The sequence below is a fragment of the Chiloscyllium plagiosum genome, unplaced genomic scaffold (genome assembly GCF_037043375.1).
Source record: "Chiloscyllium plagiosum isolate Xiang-an unplaced genomic scaffold, Cpla_swu_hap1 HiC_scaffold_2, whole genome shotgun sequence".
In the NCBI taxonomy this organism is placed as follows: Eukaryota; Metazoa; Chordata; class Chondrichthyes; order Orectolobiformes; family Hemiscylliidae; genus Chiloscyllium; species Chiloscyllium plagiosum.
The window spans coordinates 124,966,946-124,982,010 of NW_028270140.1; the positions used below are offsets into that span (position 1 = coordinate 124,966,946).

General features: G+C 40.1%; 1 protein-coding gene across 1 annotated transcript in view; it reads right to left on the minus strand.

Moving 5' to 3' along the window:
• Nucleotides 1–11,108: 11,108 nt before the first annotated feature.
• Nucleotides 11,109–15,065, minus strand: part of serinc5 (serine incorporator 5) — a 76,303-nt gene continuing 72,346 nt past the window's right edge. Inside the window, exon 12 of the mRNA XM_043706685.2 lies at nucleotides 11,109–14,688. Within this exon, the coding sequence (XP_043562620.1) occupies nucleotides 14,538–14,688 (151 nt within the window). The 3' untranslated portion in view covers nucleotides 11,109–14,537. The remainder of the gene's footprint in view (nucleotides 14,689–15,065) is intronic.

The following is a 15,065-nucleotide window of genomic DNA, read 5'->3' on the forward strand; positions in this document are numbered from 1 at the left end:
ACATAGCAGAGGAAGGGATGAGGGATAGTGCCGGTGTAACTGCGGAAGGTGGACTGTATCACATATCCTACGAAGAGGCAGGTTTGATTGGCTCTCTTGGCCATTTTGGAGGGCAGTCAAGAGGTAACCTCATTGCTGTAGGTAATGTAGGCCAGGTCAGGTAATGACAGCCGATTTCCTTCCTTAAAGGGAATAAGTGACCTAAGGTTTTTACAACAATTGACGGTGGTTACACAGTCCCCATTACTCTAGACCATTTTTTTAAACTGTAGATTGTGTTGAAATAAAAATTCAGCATCTGCCATGATGAGCTTTAAACCCATGTCCCAGGAACATTAGCCTGACTGGGATTACCAGTCCAGAGACACTACTATTATGTCACCAGCATTGTGTGCAGATATATTTCATTTTTAAATTTATAGCTATTGAAACAAAAAACATCACATGAAACTGTTTCTGGTAAGTAGAGGACTTACTGTAAAATTACTGTAGTTGGAAGCAACTGAGTGGGCAGCAAGTTCTGGGAAATATATATTTTCTGTAATATACCTGAGCATTATAAAGACAAATCAAATCCGATATCTGTATTTACTGGAACAAGATTACATTAATGTAAAGGATTGCCTCCAGATTTTTTAATACTTATGATGTTAGTAAGTAATTTGCCTGAAATGTTGACAAATCCCTTCCAAATTTTGAGGAATTTCCCAGAGGGGAAGCTAATACATGCATTTTTAAAGGCAATCTCCCTTTAAAACAGATCTTCTCAAATTTTATGAGAGATATGTGATAGCCAGCAAAACCAGAGTTAGCTTGGACAGGGTGGAGGTGGTAGGGGGAAGGTAGTTAGGCAGGACAGGAGTCTGCTCTGGGCTGTGACTTACAAAACTAGGATGAGAAAGGGCACTACAAGGCAACTATCAAGAGAAACATTTCTTTTTCCCCAAATTTCATGGTAGGAGACTATGTAGAAACTAAAGGAAATGGCACTGTGTATCTTGGGAGTGTTTTCCAGGGATCATTTCCCCCCCCCCTCCTGAAAATGTCACCTCTGATACCAAGGCCATTTTTCGTAAATAAATCCGAGATAACACTATTCAAATACCTTAGAGCTTCATTACAAATCAATGTCAGTTCTGTACATATTTGTACTTTACATCTTTATTAACCTGAACAAGTTATTGAAGGAAACAACAAAAGAAATTCATGTGTTATTGCATACATAGAGTTTTTAAAAAAAATAATAGGATGTGGATGTTGCTGGCTAGGCCAACAATTATTACTTATTCCTAATAGCCCTTTAGATAAGAGTTCAGTTGTAATAATTGAGCATCAAAATGTATGGTGACTGAGGGGTGGGATTTCTACTTTCTGTTTTGGCACCATGGTGGATGGTGTATTCACTTATCTAAATGACTTAGCACAGGAAACATTAACATTTGTTAATGAGAACAAATTAGAGTGTGTCAAACCGAGTAAAGTGCAAGAACTAACAGATGGAGACTAAACCTCATGGTTTTTAAAAAATTCATTCATCGGATGAGGGTGTCACTGCTAGGCTAGTATTTACTGCCCAGCCCTAATTGCCCACAGGATAGTTCAGAGTCAAGTGTATTTCTTGTCCCATCTCAGCCAGACTAGTAAGGATGGCAGTTTCCTTCCCTAAAGGACATAACTGAACCAGACGGGAAATTCCCCAACAAACAATTTATAGTCATCATTAGGCTCCCAATTCTATTTCTTTTCACTGAATTCAAATTCCACTATCTGTTGTGACAGGATTCAAACCCAGGTCCAGAACGTTACCTGGGTCTCTGGATTAACAGTTGAGTGATACTGCTACTAGGCCACTGCCAACCCTCAATGTAATGAGTGTATGTAGGGAAAGAGTAATGGAAAAGTAATTTCTAAACAATCATTGTACAGAATGTCAGAGAACAAGATTGAAGAGTCAGTCTGTAGAGGTACCAGCGCAGTTAGGAAAATGCAGAATAACATCCAAGATTCTAAGGAAATAATGCTGAATTGTTCCAAGATACTGGTTAGGCTGAAGTTGGATATTGTCCTTATCTGGTTTGGAAGAATGATGAAGACATGGATAGGGTAAAATTAATGTTTCTTAGAAAGACTATAAGATATTGGAGCAGTATTAGGCCATCCAGCCCATTGAGTCTGGCACCACCATTTTGATTATGGCTGATGTGTTTCTCAATGCCATTCTCCTGCCTTCTTCCCATAACCCTTGATCCCTTTACCAGTCAAGAATCTATCTATCTCTATCTTAAATACACTCAATGAATTTGCCTCCACAGCCCTCAATTAGATCAACCATCTCTGGCTGAAGAAATTCCTCCTCATCTCAGTTCTAAAGAGTCATCCCTTCACTCTGAGGCTGTGCCCTCTCCTACGACTGGAAACATTTCCATGTGCACTCTAACCAGGCCTCTCAGTATTGTCAGTTTTAATGAGATTCCCTTCCATCCTTCTAAACACCGAGTACAGATCCAGACTCCTCAACTGCTCCTCATATGACAAGTCGTTCATTCCCAAGATCATTCTTGCAAACCTCCTTTAGCGCCCCTCCAAGGCCAACACATCCTTCCTTAGATAGTGGGCCCAAACCTGTTCACTATATTCCAAATGCACTCTGACCAGAACTGCCTACAGCCTCAGTTGAATATCTCTGCTCTTGTGTTCTCACCCTCTTGAAATGATTGCTAATGTTGCATTTGCCTTCCAAACTGCCAACTGAGCCTGCATATTAACCTTAAGAGAGTCCAGATCTAGGACTCCCAAATCCCTTTGTGCTTCAGATTTCTGAAGTCTTTCCCCATTTAGAGAATAGTCTACACCTCTATACTTCTTACCGAACTGCATGACCTCACACTTTCCCACATAGTATTAAATATGCCACTTCTATGCCCACTCTCCCAGCCTGTCCAAATTGTTCAGCAGCCTTCCCATTTCCTCAACACTACCTTCCCTCCACCCATCTTTGTGTCATCTGCAAACCTAGCAATGATGCCCTCAATTCCTTCATCCAGCTTATTAATGTATAACATGAATATTGTGATCCCAACACAGACCCCTGTGGAACTCCACTAGTCACCAGTTGCCATCCTGATAATGACCCCTTTATCCCTACTCTCTGCCTTCTGCTAGTCAGCCAATCCTATATCTATGCCAATACCTTGCCCCTAACACCATAGGTTTATCCTATTTAGCAGCCTCCTGTGCAGTACCTTGTCAGACACCTTCTGGAAACTGAAATAGATCATGCCCACTGGCTCTCCTTTGTCTAACTTGTTTATTACCTCTTCAAAGAATTCTAACAGACTTGTCAGGCATGATCACATCTTGATGAAGCCATGTTGACTCAACTGTATTTTACCAGGCATTTCCAAGTACTCTGCAATCTTATCCTTAATAATGAACTCTTAAAATCTTATCAACCACTGAAGTTAGGCTAATCGGCCTATCGGGCTGATATTTCCTGTCCTCTGCCAACCTCCCTTCTTAAGCAGGACTGTTACATGAGCCATTTGCCAGTTCTCTGGAACCCTTTCTGAACTCTTGGGTGAGAGTCCATCGAGGTGAAAATGAGGACTGCAGATGCTGGAGATTAGAGTTGAGAGTGTGGTGCTGGGAAAGCACAGCAGGTCAGGCTGCTCCCTGACCAGAGAGTCCATCTAGTCCAGGTGATTTATCCATCTTCAGTCCTCTTAGTTTATCTAGCACCTTCTCCTTAGCGATGGCCACTACACTCACCTCTCCCCCCGACTCTCTTGAAGTTCTGATATGCTGCAGGTGTCTTCCATTGTGAAAACTGATGCAAAGTACCAATTCAGTTCACTTGCCATTTTTCTTGCTCCCCATTTCCACTTCTCCAGCCTCAGTTTCTAGTGGTCCAATGTCCACTCTTGCCTCTCTGTTATCTTTTGTATATCAAAAACACTCTTGCAATCTTCTCTTTTATTACTAGCCTCATATTTCATTCCAATCCCTTGGTTTCCCACTAGTCTTCACCACATTTTATGCCTTTTCTTTTGTTTTAATGTGTCCCTAGCTTTCCTTGTCAGCTATTGTTGCTTCACCCTCCCCTTAATAGATTTCCTTTTCCTTGGGATTTTTGCTGTGCCTCCTGAATTATCCCCAGAAATTCCTGCCATTGCTGTTCCACCATCTTCATGTTAGACTCCCCTTCCAATCAACTCTGGCCAGCTTCTCCCTCTCAAACTACTGGGTGAATTCTATCATATTATGGCCACTGCCCCCTAGGAATTCCTTCAGTTTAAGATCTCTAATCAAGTTTTTCTCATTACACATCACCAAATCCAGAATTGCTGTTTCTTGTGGGCTCTACCACAAGGTATTCCAAAACCCCATTCTGTAGATATTCCACATCTTAATTTTCTTGAGGTCTGCTACCAACCTGATTTCCCAGACCACCTGCATATTGAATTCCCTATGATTAGTGTTATAGTGCCTTTCTTACATGTCTTGATTTTGATTTATTTTCTTCCCCACATCCTGACCACAGCTTGGAGGCCTGTACATAATGTCCATCAGGATCTTTTCTCCTTCTGACTCTATATTGCTTCTTGCTATCAATTTAATTTCATTTCTTACTAATAAGGCAAGCCTGCCAGGATAGATGTGTTGTCCCAGTCGAAATGGTGTTTATTTTTGTTTTTTTTTCGACTGGGACAACACATCTATCCTGGGACAGGCTAAACAAAGACATGCCAGAGAATTCCTAGAGGCCTGGCACTCCAACCACAACGCCATAAACAAAAACATAGATCTAGATGCCATCTATCAACCCCTCAGAAAATGAACAGGAAATGACATCACCACAAACCCCAGGAACCCCATCCAGGACAAACATATAAATAGAAAGCAGGAGACAACAGCTTCGCTTCACTTGGAGGTTGCCACAGATGTTACCTAGCCAGGTATTGAAACATCTGGATATCACACCTACAGCTCAGCGAGCAATCCTACACCCTAAACCTCAACCTGGGCTACAAACCTTCACAAACCTTGCAAAAAAGTAAGGTTAATGCTGCCATGTTTCACACATGAATGGAGGAAAAACAATTTTGAGAGATTGCAAGTGGAACCTGAGAAAACAAAATGGATCTTGTTGGCAAGTTGATGATGGAGAACAACAACAGAACACATTTAAACGGTGCTCAACTCAGTGCAGAAAAAATAATTTCTTAAAAAAGAAACAATCTAAACACAAATGAATCACTACAAATGATTAAAGACATATGGAAAAAGACTGAAGTTAAGAGACAAAGGAAGTGATGTTGGTAACAGCGAGGTATGTGGCACAATTGGGTGACAAGCACAGCAAATACCCTCTCAATGTCAGGAGCGGTTTGCACTATCTGTTATACTTTCCCCAAGTGGTATGGGGAGATGCTCACTAGGCAGCGGCAAGATGCCAATTGATGAAGATTGATGCTTGTTAAACACTTTTTGGTAACAGTTCACAGATAATCAGCTTGCCATTTTGCCAAACAAGTTCGATGTCCAGCAAACTCAACATGGAAACCGGAGTGTGGACCTGGTGGAGTCAGCTCGCTGCTTCCTCTAAATGACCCCCATGTTGGAAACCACGCACCAACATTGCAGGGCAGGCTCCATTGGCACTGACCATATGCTTCACATACCTATGGACATTGGCATCTCACATGTGCCAGCCTCTAAAGCCCTCATGGCACAACTCCAATCCACTTACCCGACACTTCAATACTGCACCAGCAACTATCATTGTAATATTGCAGTAAGGACACTGTGTGCTCAAGAACACATACTCCAGCTCATGGACTAGACCAGTCTGCAGTTTTGAGCTCTTGGCTTGCTCTGATAGTGCTCCCTCACACTGAGCCTACCTGTATGCTTACAACACCCCTGCCTTGCTCTGAACTGGTATTGGAGCATTGACTTACTCTGCTGGGACCCTCTGAGCGAAAGCTATCTCCTTTAACTTGACTGCGGACTGTTGACAACTACAACAAGTTTCCTTCCTTTGTGTCTACAGCACAAGACAGCAGTATGTCTGTCTGAGGGCAAAGTGCAGAAAGGCAAGGCAAGATGATGTGAGGCTCAAAGTGAGTGAATGCTATTATATATAAAAGAACATAACTAGGAGCAGGAGTTGGCAATTTAGCCCCTCAAGCCTGCTCCACCGTTTAATATGATTGATGATCTCATCTGGTTTTCCACTTTTCTGCCCACTATCAGAATGCTTTATCGCATGCCTAATTAAAAATCAATGTCCTCCTTTAAATTCATTGATCTCTGGAGTCTAGCCCATTCTGGGGTAGTGAGTTGCACAGATTCACAACTGGAGAGGAAGTAATCCTCCTTATCTCTGATTTAAATCTGCCAATCCCAAGAGTAAAGTATGACCACTCATTCTACATTGCTCTACAAAAGGAAACATCTGCTATTTTGTCTTTAGCATCTTATATGTCTCAATTAGAATTTCTCTCATCCTTCTAAATTCTAATGTGTGTATAGGCTGAAACTGCTCAATCTTCCCTCTTCAAACCTTTCATCTCTGGAATCAATCTAATGAACCTTCTTTGACCTGCTTCCACTGCAATTAGATCCTTCTTCAAGTAAGGGGATGGAAACTATATGCAATATTCTGGATTTGGTCTCACCAGTGCCTTGTACAATTACAACTACTCTTCCCTACTTTTTATATGCTATTGCTTTAGCTTTAAATGCAAAAAAATTTCACTTATTTTCCTTATTACCTGCTGTATCAGTATGCTAGCAATCTGTGATTCATGCGCAAGGACACCCAGATCTCTCTACACCAACTGGAATGGATAACCTCACACTTATCAACATTACAAATTTTGGCCATTTGCCAATCCTGTCCATATAGAGTCATAGAGATGTACAATAGGGAAACAGACCCTTTGGTCCAACTCCTAACTTAATCTAATTCCATTTAACAGCACTTGGCCCAAATCCTTCTAAAACCTTCTTATTCATATACCCATCCAGTTGCCTTTAAATGTAATTGTACTGTCCTCCACCACTTCCTCTGCCAGCTCATTCCATACACACACCACCCCTGCATGAAAAAGTTGCCCCTTAGCACAGTTTTAAATTTTTCCCCTCTCACCCTAAACTTATGCCCTCTAGTTCTGGATTCCCCCATCCTAGGGAAAAGACATTGTCTGTTTACCCTATCCATGTCCCTCAAGATTTTATAAACCTCTATAAGGTCACCCCTCAGCCTCTGACACACCAGGGAAAACACCCATTTTTAATTTTTTTATTTATTCACTGAAACTTGCATTCCCACCTATTTTAGTGTCGTCTGCAAATTTGGCTATTGTATGTTTTATCCCTGCATCCAAGTCATTAATACAGTTTGTAAATAGTTGGGGCCTAAGGACTGAACCCAGTGATACTCTATTGGTTACATCTTGCCAACCAGAAAAAGACCCATTTATCCTTACTCTAGCTTTTTGTAGGTTAGACTATCCCCTATTCAAGTCAATAAATTATCACTAATCCCATGTGATCTTATCTTGATAGTAAGTGGAGAGATCGGAGATACTGGAGGGCCCAGTTCATATACTGGGTGTGTGTCTCTGAGCAGCATTCACACTTCTTTCAGTTTTCTTTCTTGTCAGGTTACCCACCCCAATTTCCAGGTCAAGCCTCTCAACACCTAGTTTGTTTGCCAAGTTTAATAAGACAGAAAGCTGATTATTAAAGTGGTGAGTCAACAAGTCATTTAACAAACAACTCTCTTGCTGCTTCTTAGCAAGAAACTTGTCATGCGGGTTGTATAAAGCATAAAGAGCTCCTCCCAATGTTGGGATAGACCTCAGCAGACTTCTTGTCCTATTCTGCCTCAAATCTCTCAGTAGCTTGTGTCACTCAGACCTCTACAACATTTCACTCACATCCCTAATGATAAAGCCCAGAATGCCCTACGTCTTGACTGCTGTTCAGAGAAGCTCCCCTGCCACCTTCAGGTATACCTACTTATGTCTGAAAACAACCATTGACCACTACTCTTCATTTTCTATCACGCAGCCAGTTTTGCTCCATATTGTCCCTTGTATTCCATAAGCTCCAAATTTGTACACAGATCTAGAAAATGGCTCTTTTGGAAGTCAATGTACATGCTTCAGCAGCATTACCCTGAGCAAACTTCCCTTTGCTGCATCAAACAATTTACCCTTAACAAAGGGTGCTGGCTTTCCCCCATTTACTGGTATTAGTGCAAGTTATTAATTTGTCCTGAATTATCATTTCTAGAATCTTCCCCACTACTCAGCTAAACTGATTGACCTGTAGTTGCTGTGTTTATCTTTATATCCTTTGTTTGAGTAAGAGTGTAACATTTGTAATTCTCCAGTCCTTTTGGCACCACCTCAGAGTCTATGGCAGAAAGAAATTATGGTCCATGCTGCTACAATTTCTACTTTCACTTTCAGCAATGTCCTTGAATGCATTTCACTTGGTTCTGGCACCTTATCAACTTTAGGTACAGCCAGTCTACCTCATAGCTCCTTCTTATCGATTTTTAAACACTGAGTGTCTGAACTCCTTCCACTTTCACCATAACCAGAGCAGTACCTTCTTTCTTGGTAAAGACTGACACAGAATATTCATTAATACTTCAGCCTCTTTCCATGTTTCATGTATTCTCACCTTTCTTGCCATAGTGGTTTATTTTGTTGCTTATTTCTGCATTGTTTAATGCTTTCTTGCCTTAATACATCTTTTAATGAAGTTTCACCCCGCTCTCTACACTGAATTATGAAGACTGTCATATTTCTTCACACTGCTGTATGAAGAAATAGGGCGGTACGGTAGTTAGCACTGCTGCCTCACAGTGCCAGAGACCCAGGTTCAATTCCCACCTCAGGCAACTGTCTGTGTGGAGTTTGCATATCCTCCCTGTGTGCGCGTGGGTTTCCTCCAGGTGTTCCAGTTTCCCACAGTCCAAAACTGTGCAAGTTAGGTGAATTGGCCATGCTAAATTGCCCATAGTTTTAGGTGTAGGGGTATGGGTGGGTTGCTCTTCGGAGGGTCGGTGTGGACTTGTTGGGCTGAAGGGCCTGTTTCCACACTAAGTAGTCTAATCTAGTCTAAAGACTTGCCTAATTCTCTATGTTGTCTTCTGCAGTTTCTCCTCTCTGTGCTGTTTTATGAAGTCTTGCCTCTCTCTCGATGCTGTTGTGTGTATCTTTGCCTCTTTCTCCATTCTCCAAATTAGATTACTTAGTGTGGAAACAGGCCCTTCAGCCCAACAAGTCCACACCAACCCTCCAAAGAGCAACCCCCCCACACCCATTCCCCTACATTTACCTCTTCACCTAACACTTTAGGCAATTTAGCATGCCCAATTCTAGGAATTTTCACCTCAGTGTTTTTTGTTTGTTTCTGTGCTGCTTTACTAACACTCTCCTCTTTCCACTTGGATTTATGAAGACTCATCACTCGGTCAGTGCTGAACTTTCATTTATCTCTCCGTTCTGTTTTATGCACTCCCCCCTTCTCCATGTTGTTTTATGAAGGCTGATTTCTTGGTCAGCACTGTTTTATCAAGCCTCACCAATCTCCACATGCTGTTTTATGGAATTGTGCCTTTTCACAAATTTATAAAGTCTCACCTCTCTGTTTTATGAAGCCCCTCCTCTCTGTGCTGATTTATGAAATTTTGCCTCTCTCTCTCTGCACTGTCATATGAAGGTTTACCACACTCTTCATTGGTTAATGTAGTCTTTTGCCATTCTCTGCCTTATTTTATAATGTCTCTGTTTTACTAATCCACTCCACCTCTCCACATGCTGTTAGGTACAGGAAGCAAATGCTGCCTAGATTGTGGGCACTCAGTGCCTGAGGACCTGCTGAATGCAAACCCTTGCTGTTGGTCCTGCCAATACTCACCAACTTGATCTGTGCCAATTCTCAGCCATGGGTAGGTACAGTATGGGCAGTAGTTACTGCCTCCCTTTACTATCAAAGAGCTGCCAGCCTTTGTTAGTAGGCTTCCCACCATCAGGGATCAGTGTCACAGTTGGGGTGTTTGAGCTACTGAGAGGTGCTGAAGAGGCTAGGGCTATTTTCTCTGGAGTGTCAGAGGTTGAAGGGTGATCTCATGGAAATTTATAAAATCATAGGGTGAATAGTCAAGGACTTTTTCCTGGGATTGGTGGTGGGGGAAAAGGAGTCCAAAATCAGAGAGCATAGGTTTAGGGTGAGAGGGGAAATATTAAATGTCAGAAAGATATTAGACTCCATGTTATACCCTTCTCCTAGAGTGATGATAAGGACACTGCAGAGGCAACTTAATTTTCAGTTTAAAACAGTAGAAAGCTAGCAGAACTCTCTACTTTTATCCCCCCTTCTCCCATAGAATCGAAGATCTTTACCTTTTCCTGATAAGTTTAAATTATCATCCAAAAACCATCAGATCTGACAGCAGAGCTACACTGAAAACTGGAGGATGCTTTATTCCAATAGCAGTGTTGGACAGAAATTCATCTCCGAAATCAGACTAATGAATGGAGAAAAGAAAGAAAGAAAGACAGAGATAGGCGATTCCATCAAGTTATTGTGGAAACCAATCCGCAGGGCAGAGAAAATTGAACAATGTACAAATCTGACTTTTCTTTCAAAAAAAAAAAGCAGAGCACTCAACAGTTATGCCTCTTTGGCAGTACTTTCATTCTGGGTCAGACTGACCTGGGGTCATTTTCCACCTCCTGGACTTTCAACTCATTATCTGACACTGCAATGCTGCACTGTCAGAGGACAGTCAGATGATACATCAAACAGGCCTCAGCAGCCTTCTGGATTGTGTGTAAAACTAAAATGTATGCCTTAATGAACATGTAAAACAGACAATCTGCCCACTTATTTAATTGCTATCTATGGGTGTGTTCTGGTGCCTTAAATTCTGGTGTAAAAGGTGCTCTATAAATGCAAGACTATTCTTTTTCTCTTTCACACAAGAACATGCAATTTTATTAAAATAATTGAAGGAAAACATTTCCAAATTAGTGTAACATTGTATGTTCTAATCAAATACAACTCAAACTTTCAGAAAAATCTCTATTGTATATTTTAATAAAAACAATGTGCGCTTATAAGAGTATAAAGTCAGTAAAGCAACATTACATTAAAAATTGAAAAACATTAATGTACAATCTTTATATAAAAAACATTTTAAGGTAGAACTTTACATTGTACAACCAAGATTATGTGGTGAAATAATTAAAGACTTTAATGAGAACATTTAGCAAAATTTACTTAAGATATATAACTCATAGTTGAGAAAACTCAAATCTTTTCCCCTGCCGGTAAGCTGCATATCCAAGTATCAGAGATTCAAGAACTATATAAATAAAGCTTCCACCTTAAATTAGCATAGCCAACTTTAAGGTCTAAATACCTGACAATAAGCAATCAATCATAGTACAATAATGACTGGCACAAATAACAAAAGAAAACTGCTACAACAAAGTCATATCAAAAGATTGCAATAGTGAGAAATACCCTTGATAGAAAACCACCTTGAATGTTTGAACAAAGTTTTTCCACAGCTTTAAGTAATACCAGTTGCCCTTGACAGATCTTGAATGTTAAGGCCCAAGACTTTTGTCTTTGTGTGGCACAGGCAAAAGGTTGGAGACAAAAATCAGGCACCATCGCCTCTAAGTGTCCATGGTAAAAAATTATTTAAATCTTAGACATTGGATGCCAAATGAGGCATTTTGAAGAACATCTGAGGCAAGGCAATATGGCCACAGAGAGAAGTAAAATATTCCACTATATGGAAGTTAGAAGCCCCAGTTAGAAAGGCAGGCCCATATTTAGCACCAGTGTAGGAATTAAAACTCAAAACTAGTTCAGCATCTGCTGCAAACCAGCAACAACATTCACACCAAATGAGGGGAGAAAGTATCTAAAGTATCCATTTACCTTGGAACCCAGGAATAAAGGATGTTAACAAAGTAGTCTTTGTGCAGCCTGCACTTCAGCACACCAAATTTTATAGCAACACTTTCATACATTTGAGTTGCCACAGGCCAACTGCAGATAGCAAAAATTGTAAAAGCTGCTTGTGCACCCATAAGGGCTGTTACAGTAGAAAGCCTTCAATTGGCAGTTTTGACCTAAACTCATTTATCCTTCCCACAGTTCAGAGCAACAAAAACCTCCATAAAAAGGTACAACTTCTAAACCAAATTCATCTGTTATTAATCAATTTGTCTCAAAATAAACAGTGTACCTCAGGAGATAAATGAGGTCTGCCATTTTAGCTATCTCTTCTGTAACATTGTAGGAAGACTCCAGTATACAGAAGCACTGTCCTGCAGTGATTAATTGTACCAACAGCCTACACACCTCAACAAAGTGTTCGTATTTTTTTGTTATAAATTTCCACAAGATTGGAGTTCTAATATATGTAAATCACCAACTGAGTTTATTGCATTAACAGGGCATGTGAGCAGGTCATTGATAGGACATTTGATTGTCGATGTGCTTTAGCAACAACTGCAGTTAACTTCTTCACTTCAAGCTTATTCTCATTGGAGTTGAAGAAAAGAACTCCACAGAACACAATTATTACCAGGCATTAAAGCTGGCATGAGATTGAGGTAAGTAAAGATGTTTAGCTTTATCCAAGGATCATCATAAGACACTTTAAACCCCATTCCCCCACAGGACTGAGGATATAGAGCAAGACTCAGGCAATTATATCTCAGTTTCAGGTCTCATCAGTGTCAGCATGCATACTGCATATGCTCCATCTATTGGGTAGATTGCTTGTGCAGATTTCTGTGCAAAGCAGTTTCTAGGAAATACAGCTCGGCTTTGCACAAGTTCCTATATCAAGGAAGTTGTTGCACAACTTCCTGAAACTAGACAACAAGTGGCACAATCACATGTTCTGAACTTGATTTTTAAAATTTGTTCACTGTGGCAAAGGCAGAGAGTACAAGCATTCTCAATGTCGATCTGACTTTGTAATGCCTTATGGGATTTAAGCTGGGCTTCTTCATTTGGCCTATCAGAAATTGACACATTCAACCACACAAGGATTCAGAATAGATTTTCACACTAAAACAGATACCGCTTGGCTAAAATGTAAGAAAACATTTGGCTAAATTATGACTAGCAATTGGTGAAAGGCAGCAAAAATGGATTTATTCCAATAGATTTACAGCCATATTACTGACCGGGTCTGGTTTTCCATACCAACTTGACTGTTGTAACACTAATTTACTTTGTTTTGCATTATACTAGAAATTTCTGCATCAAATACTATATTTAAAAATCTTTCTTGTTAAATAAATATGCACTAATACCCGCATCAAAACACTTAGTTCAATCAACCCTTTTCTATTTCTTCATATATTAACATATCATAGGAGATGCAACTTTCTGATTTGATCCTAGCACCGTAACTTTTTCACATATCTCCTTTCCTCTCAGCAGATTGTGGTACATCAAGCCAAAATGTTTTGGTCCCAATTGTTGCACAAATGGAACACAACCATATGGTTTTGATGCAATAACCTTAATATGGTGGCATTTCTTAGAGCAATAAACAAAAGCATTAGCATTAGAGATGGGTGGGTGAGTGGGTGGAGAGAGGTAGACAATGAAATCCAAATGGGGAGACACTTGCATTAGATTTAAATTGATATAACAACCCCACATTTTGCCCATACATATTCTGAGCAATTTATACATCCCTACTTGCAAAAATCCCCATCAGCTTACTCCAGACTACATCACATCTATTATATTTTAATAGAAAGAACTGATATTTTACATTTTTGTTATTCCTAAGCACTTTTGGGTTTCCATTCCAGTCTAGAAGTCGGCCAGATGTTGAATCAAAGCAACTCTTAACCAGATGTATAGACAAATAACTCATCAGTGCAGATTAGGAAAGATACAAATTGAGATCCAGTAACAACTTGCTAGACTGCAATTTAACAAAGGTCCAACTCCGAATCGAAAACCTTTAGGTTACTTTGTATATATCAATGTACATAAGGTTTCTATCTATAGATAATCTGGTACTGTGAGTTTAACAATATCATGCATATCATGCAAATGACTGATCTTCCCACTGCACTTTCAATATAAACCATCATCCAGCATTATTCCCGTGAACTTTCAGAACTCCCGTTCCAAGTAACATTCCTAACCATCCACCCTCAAATCCCACTGGCCCTGCCACTCAAACTGCTAGATCCAATTAATTGTTTCAGGTTTTTCAAACTCAAGAATTACAGATGAGGGCATCAAACCCCACACTTAAATACTATCCCTATAGAAACTTGCAGAAATGTAATTGACATAGAAAACATTGTTGATAGAGACTACAACAGTATATTAAAAACAAACCTATAGCTAGAGTACAATGCAAAAAGATGAGTCAAAATGTTGCAGGTATTTAACATGACATGAAGATGAAAGAGGGATGTACAAAACTGGAGTACTGAGGAAGGTAAAACCAAAAATCACACTGAAAATTCACGGCTTGGACAACACATGGGAGCAATAAGTGTCCATAGAAACAACAAGATACACATCCAACAGGAAGCCATCTTAATCCAGAGGGTGGACACATTCTGAGGTTCAAACAAGTTTTCTAAATTAACTTCATGATACCTGTGAACATAGAAACATGATCGAATTTAGTTATAAAAGAGGAATCAACTTTGAGCAAAGTTAGGACAAGTAAATTTGCTACTAATTTCATGGGCTGTTCGGCAATATGATAAATTTTCAGAATACTTCCTTCTTTCCTTCAGATAGAGTAAAAATTTCTGTATTTTAATTTTTTAAGTGTTTCATCGGTGTTCATTATTTAAAAGTTAAAGTGAAAGTGTGCACTGGAAAAGCACAGCAGGTCAGGAGGCATCGGAGGAGCAGGAGAATCGACGTTTCGGGCATAAGCTCTTCAGGAAGACCACACTTTTCGACTCTGATCTCCAGCATCTACAGTCTTCTCTTTCTCCTAGTCATTATTTAAAATTCAACCACAC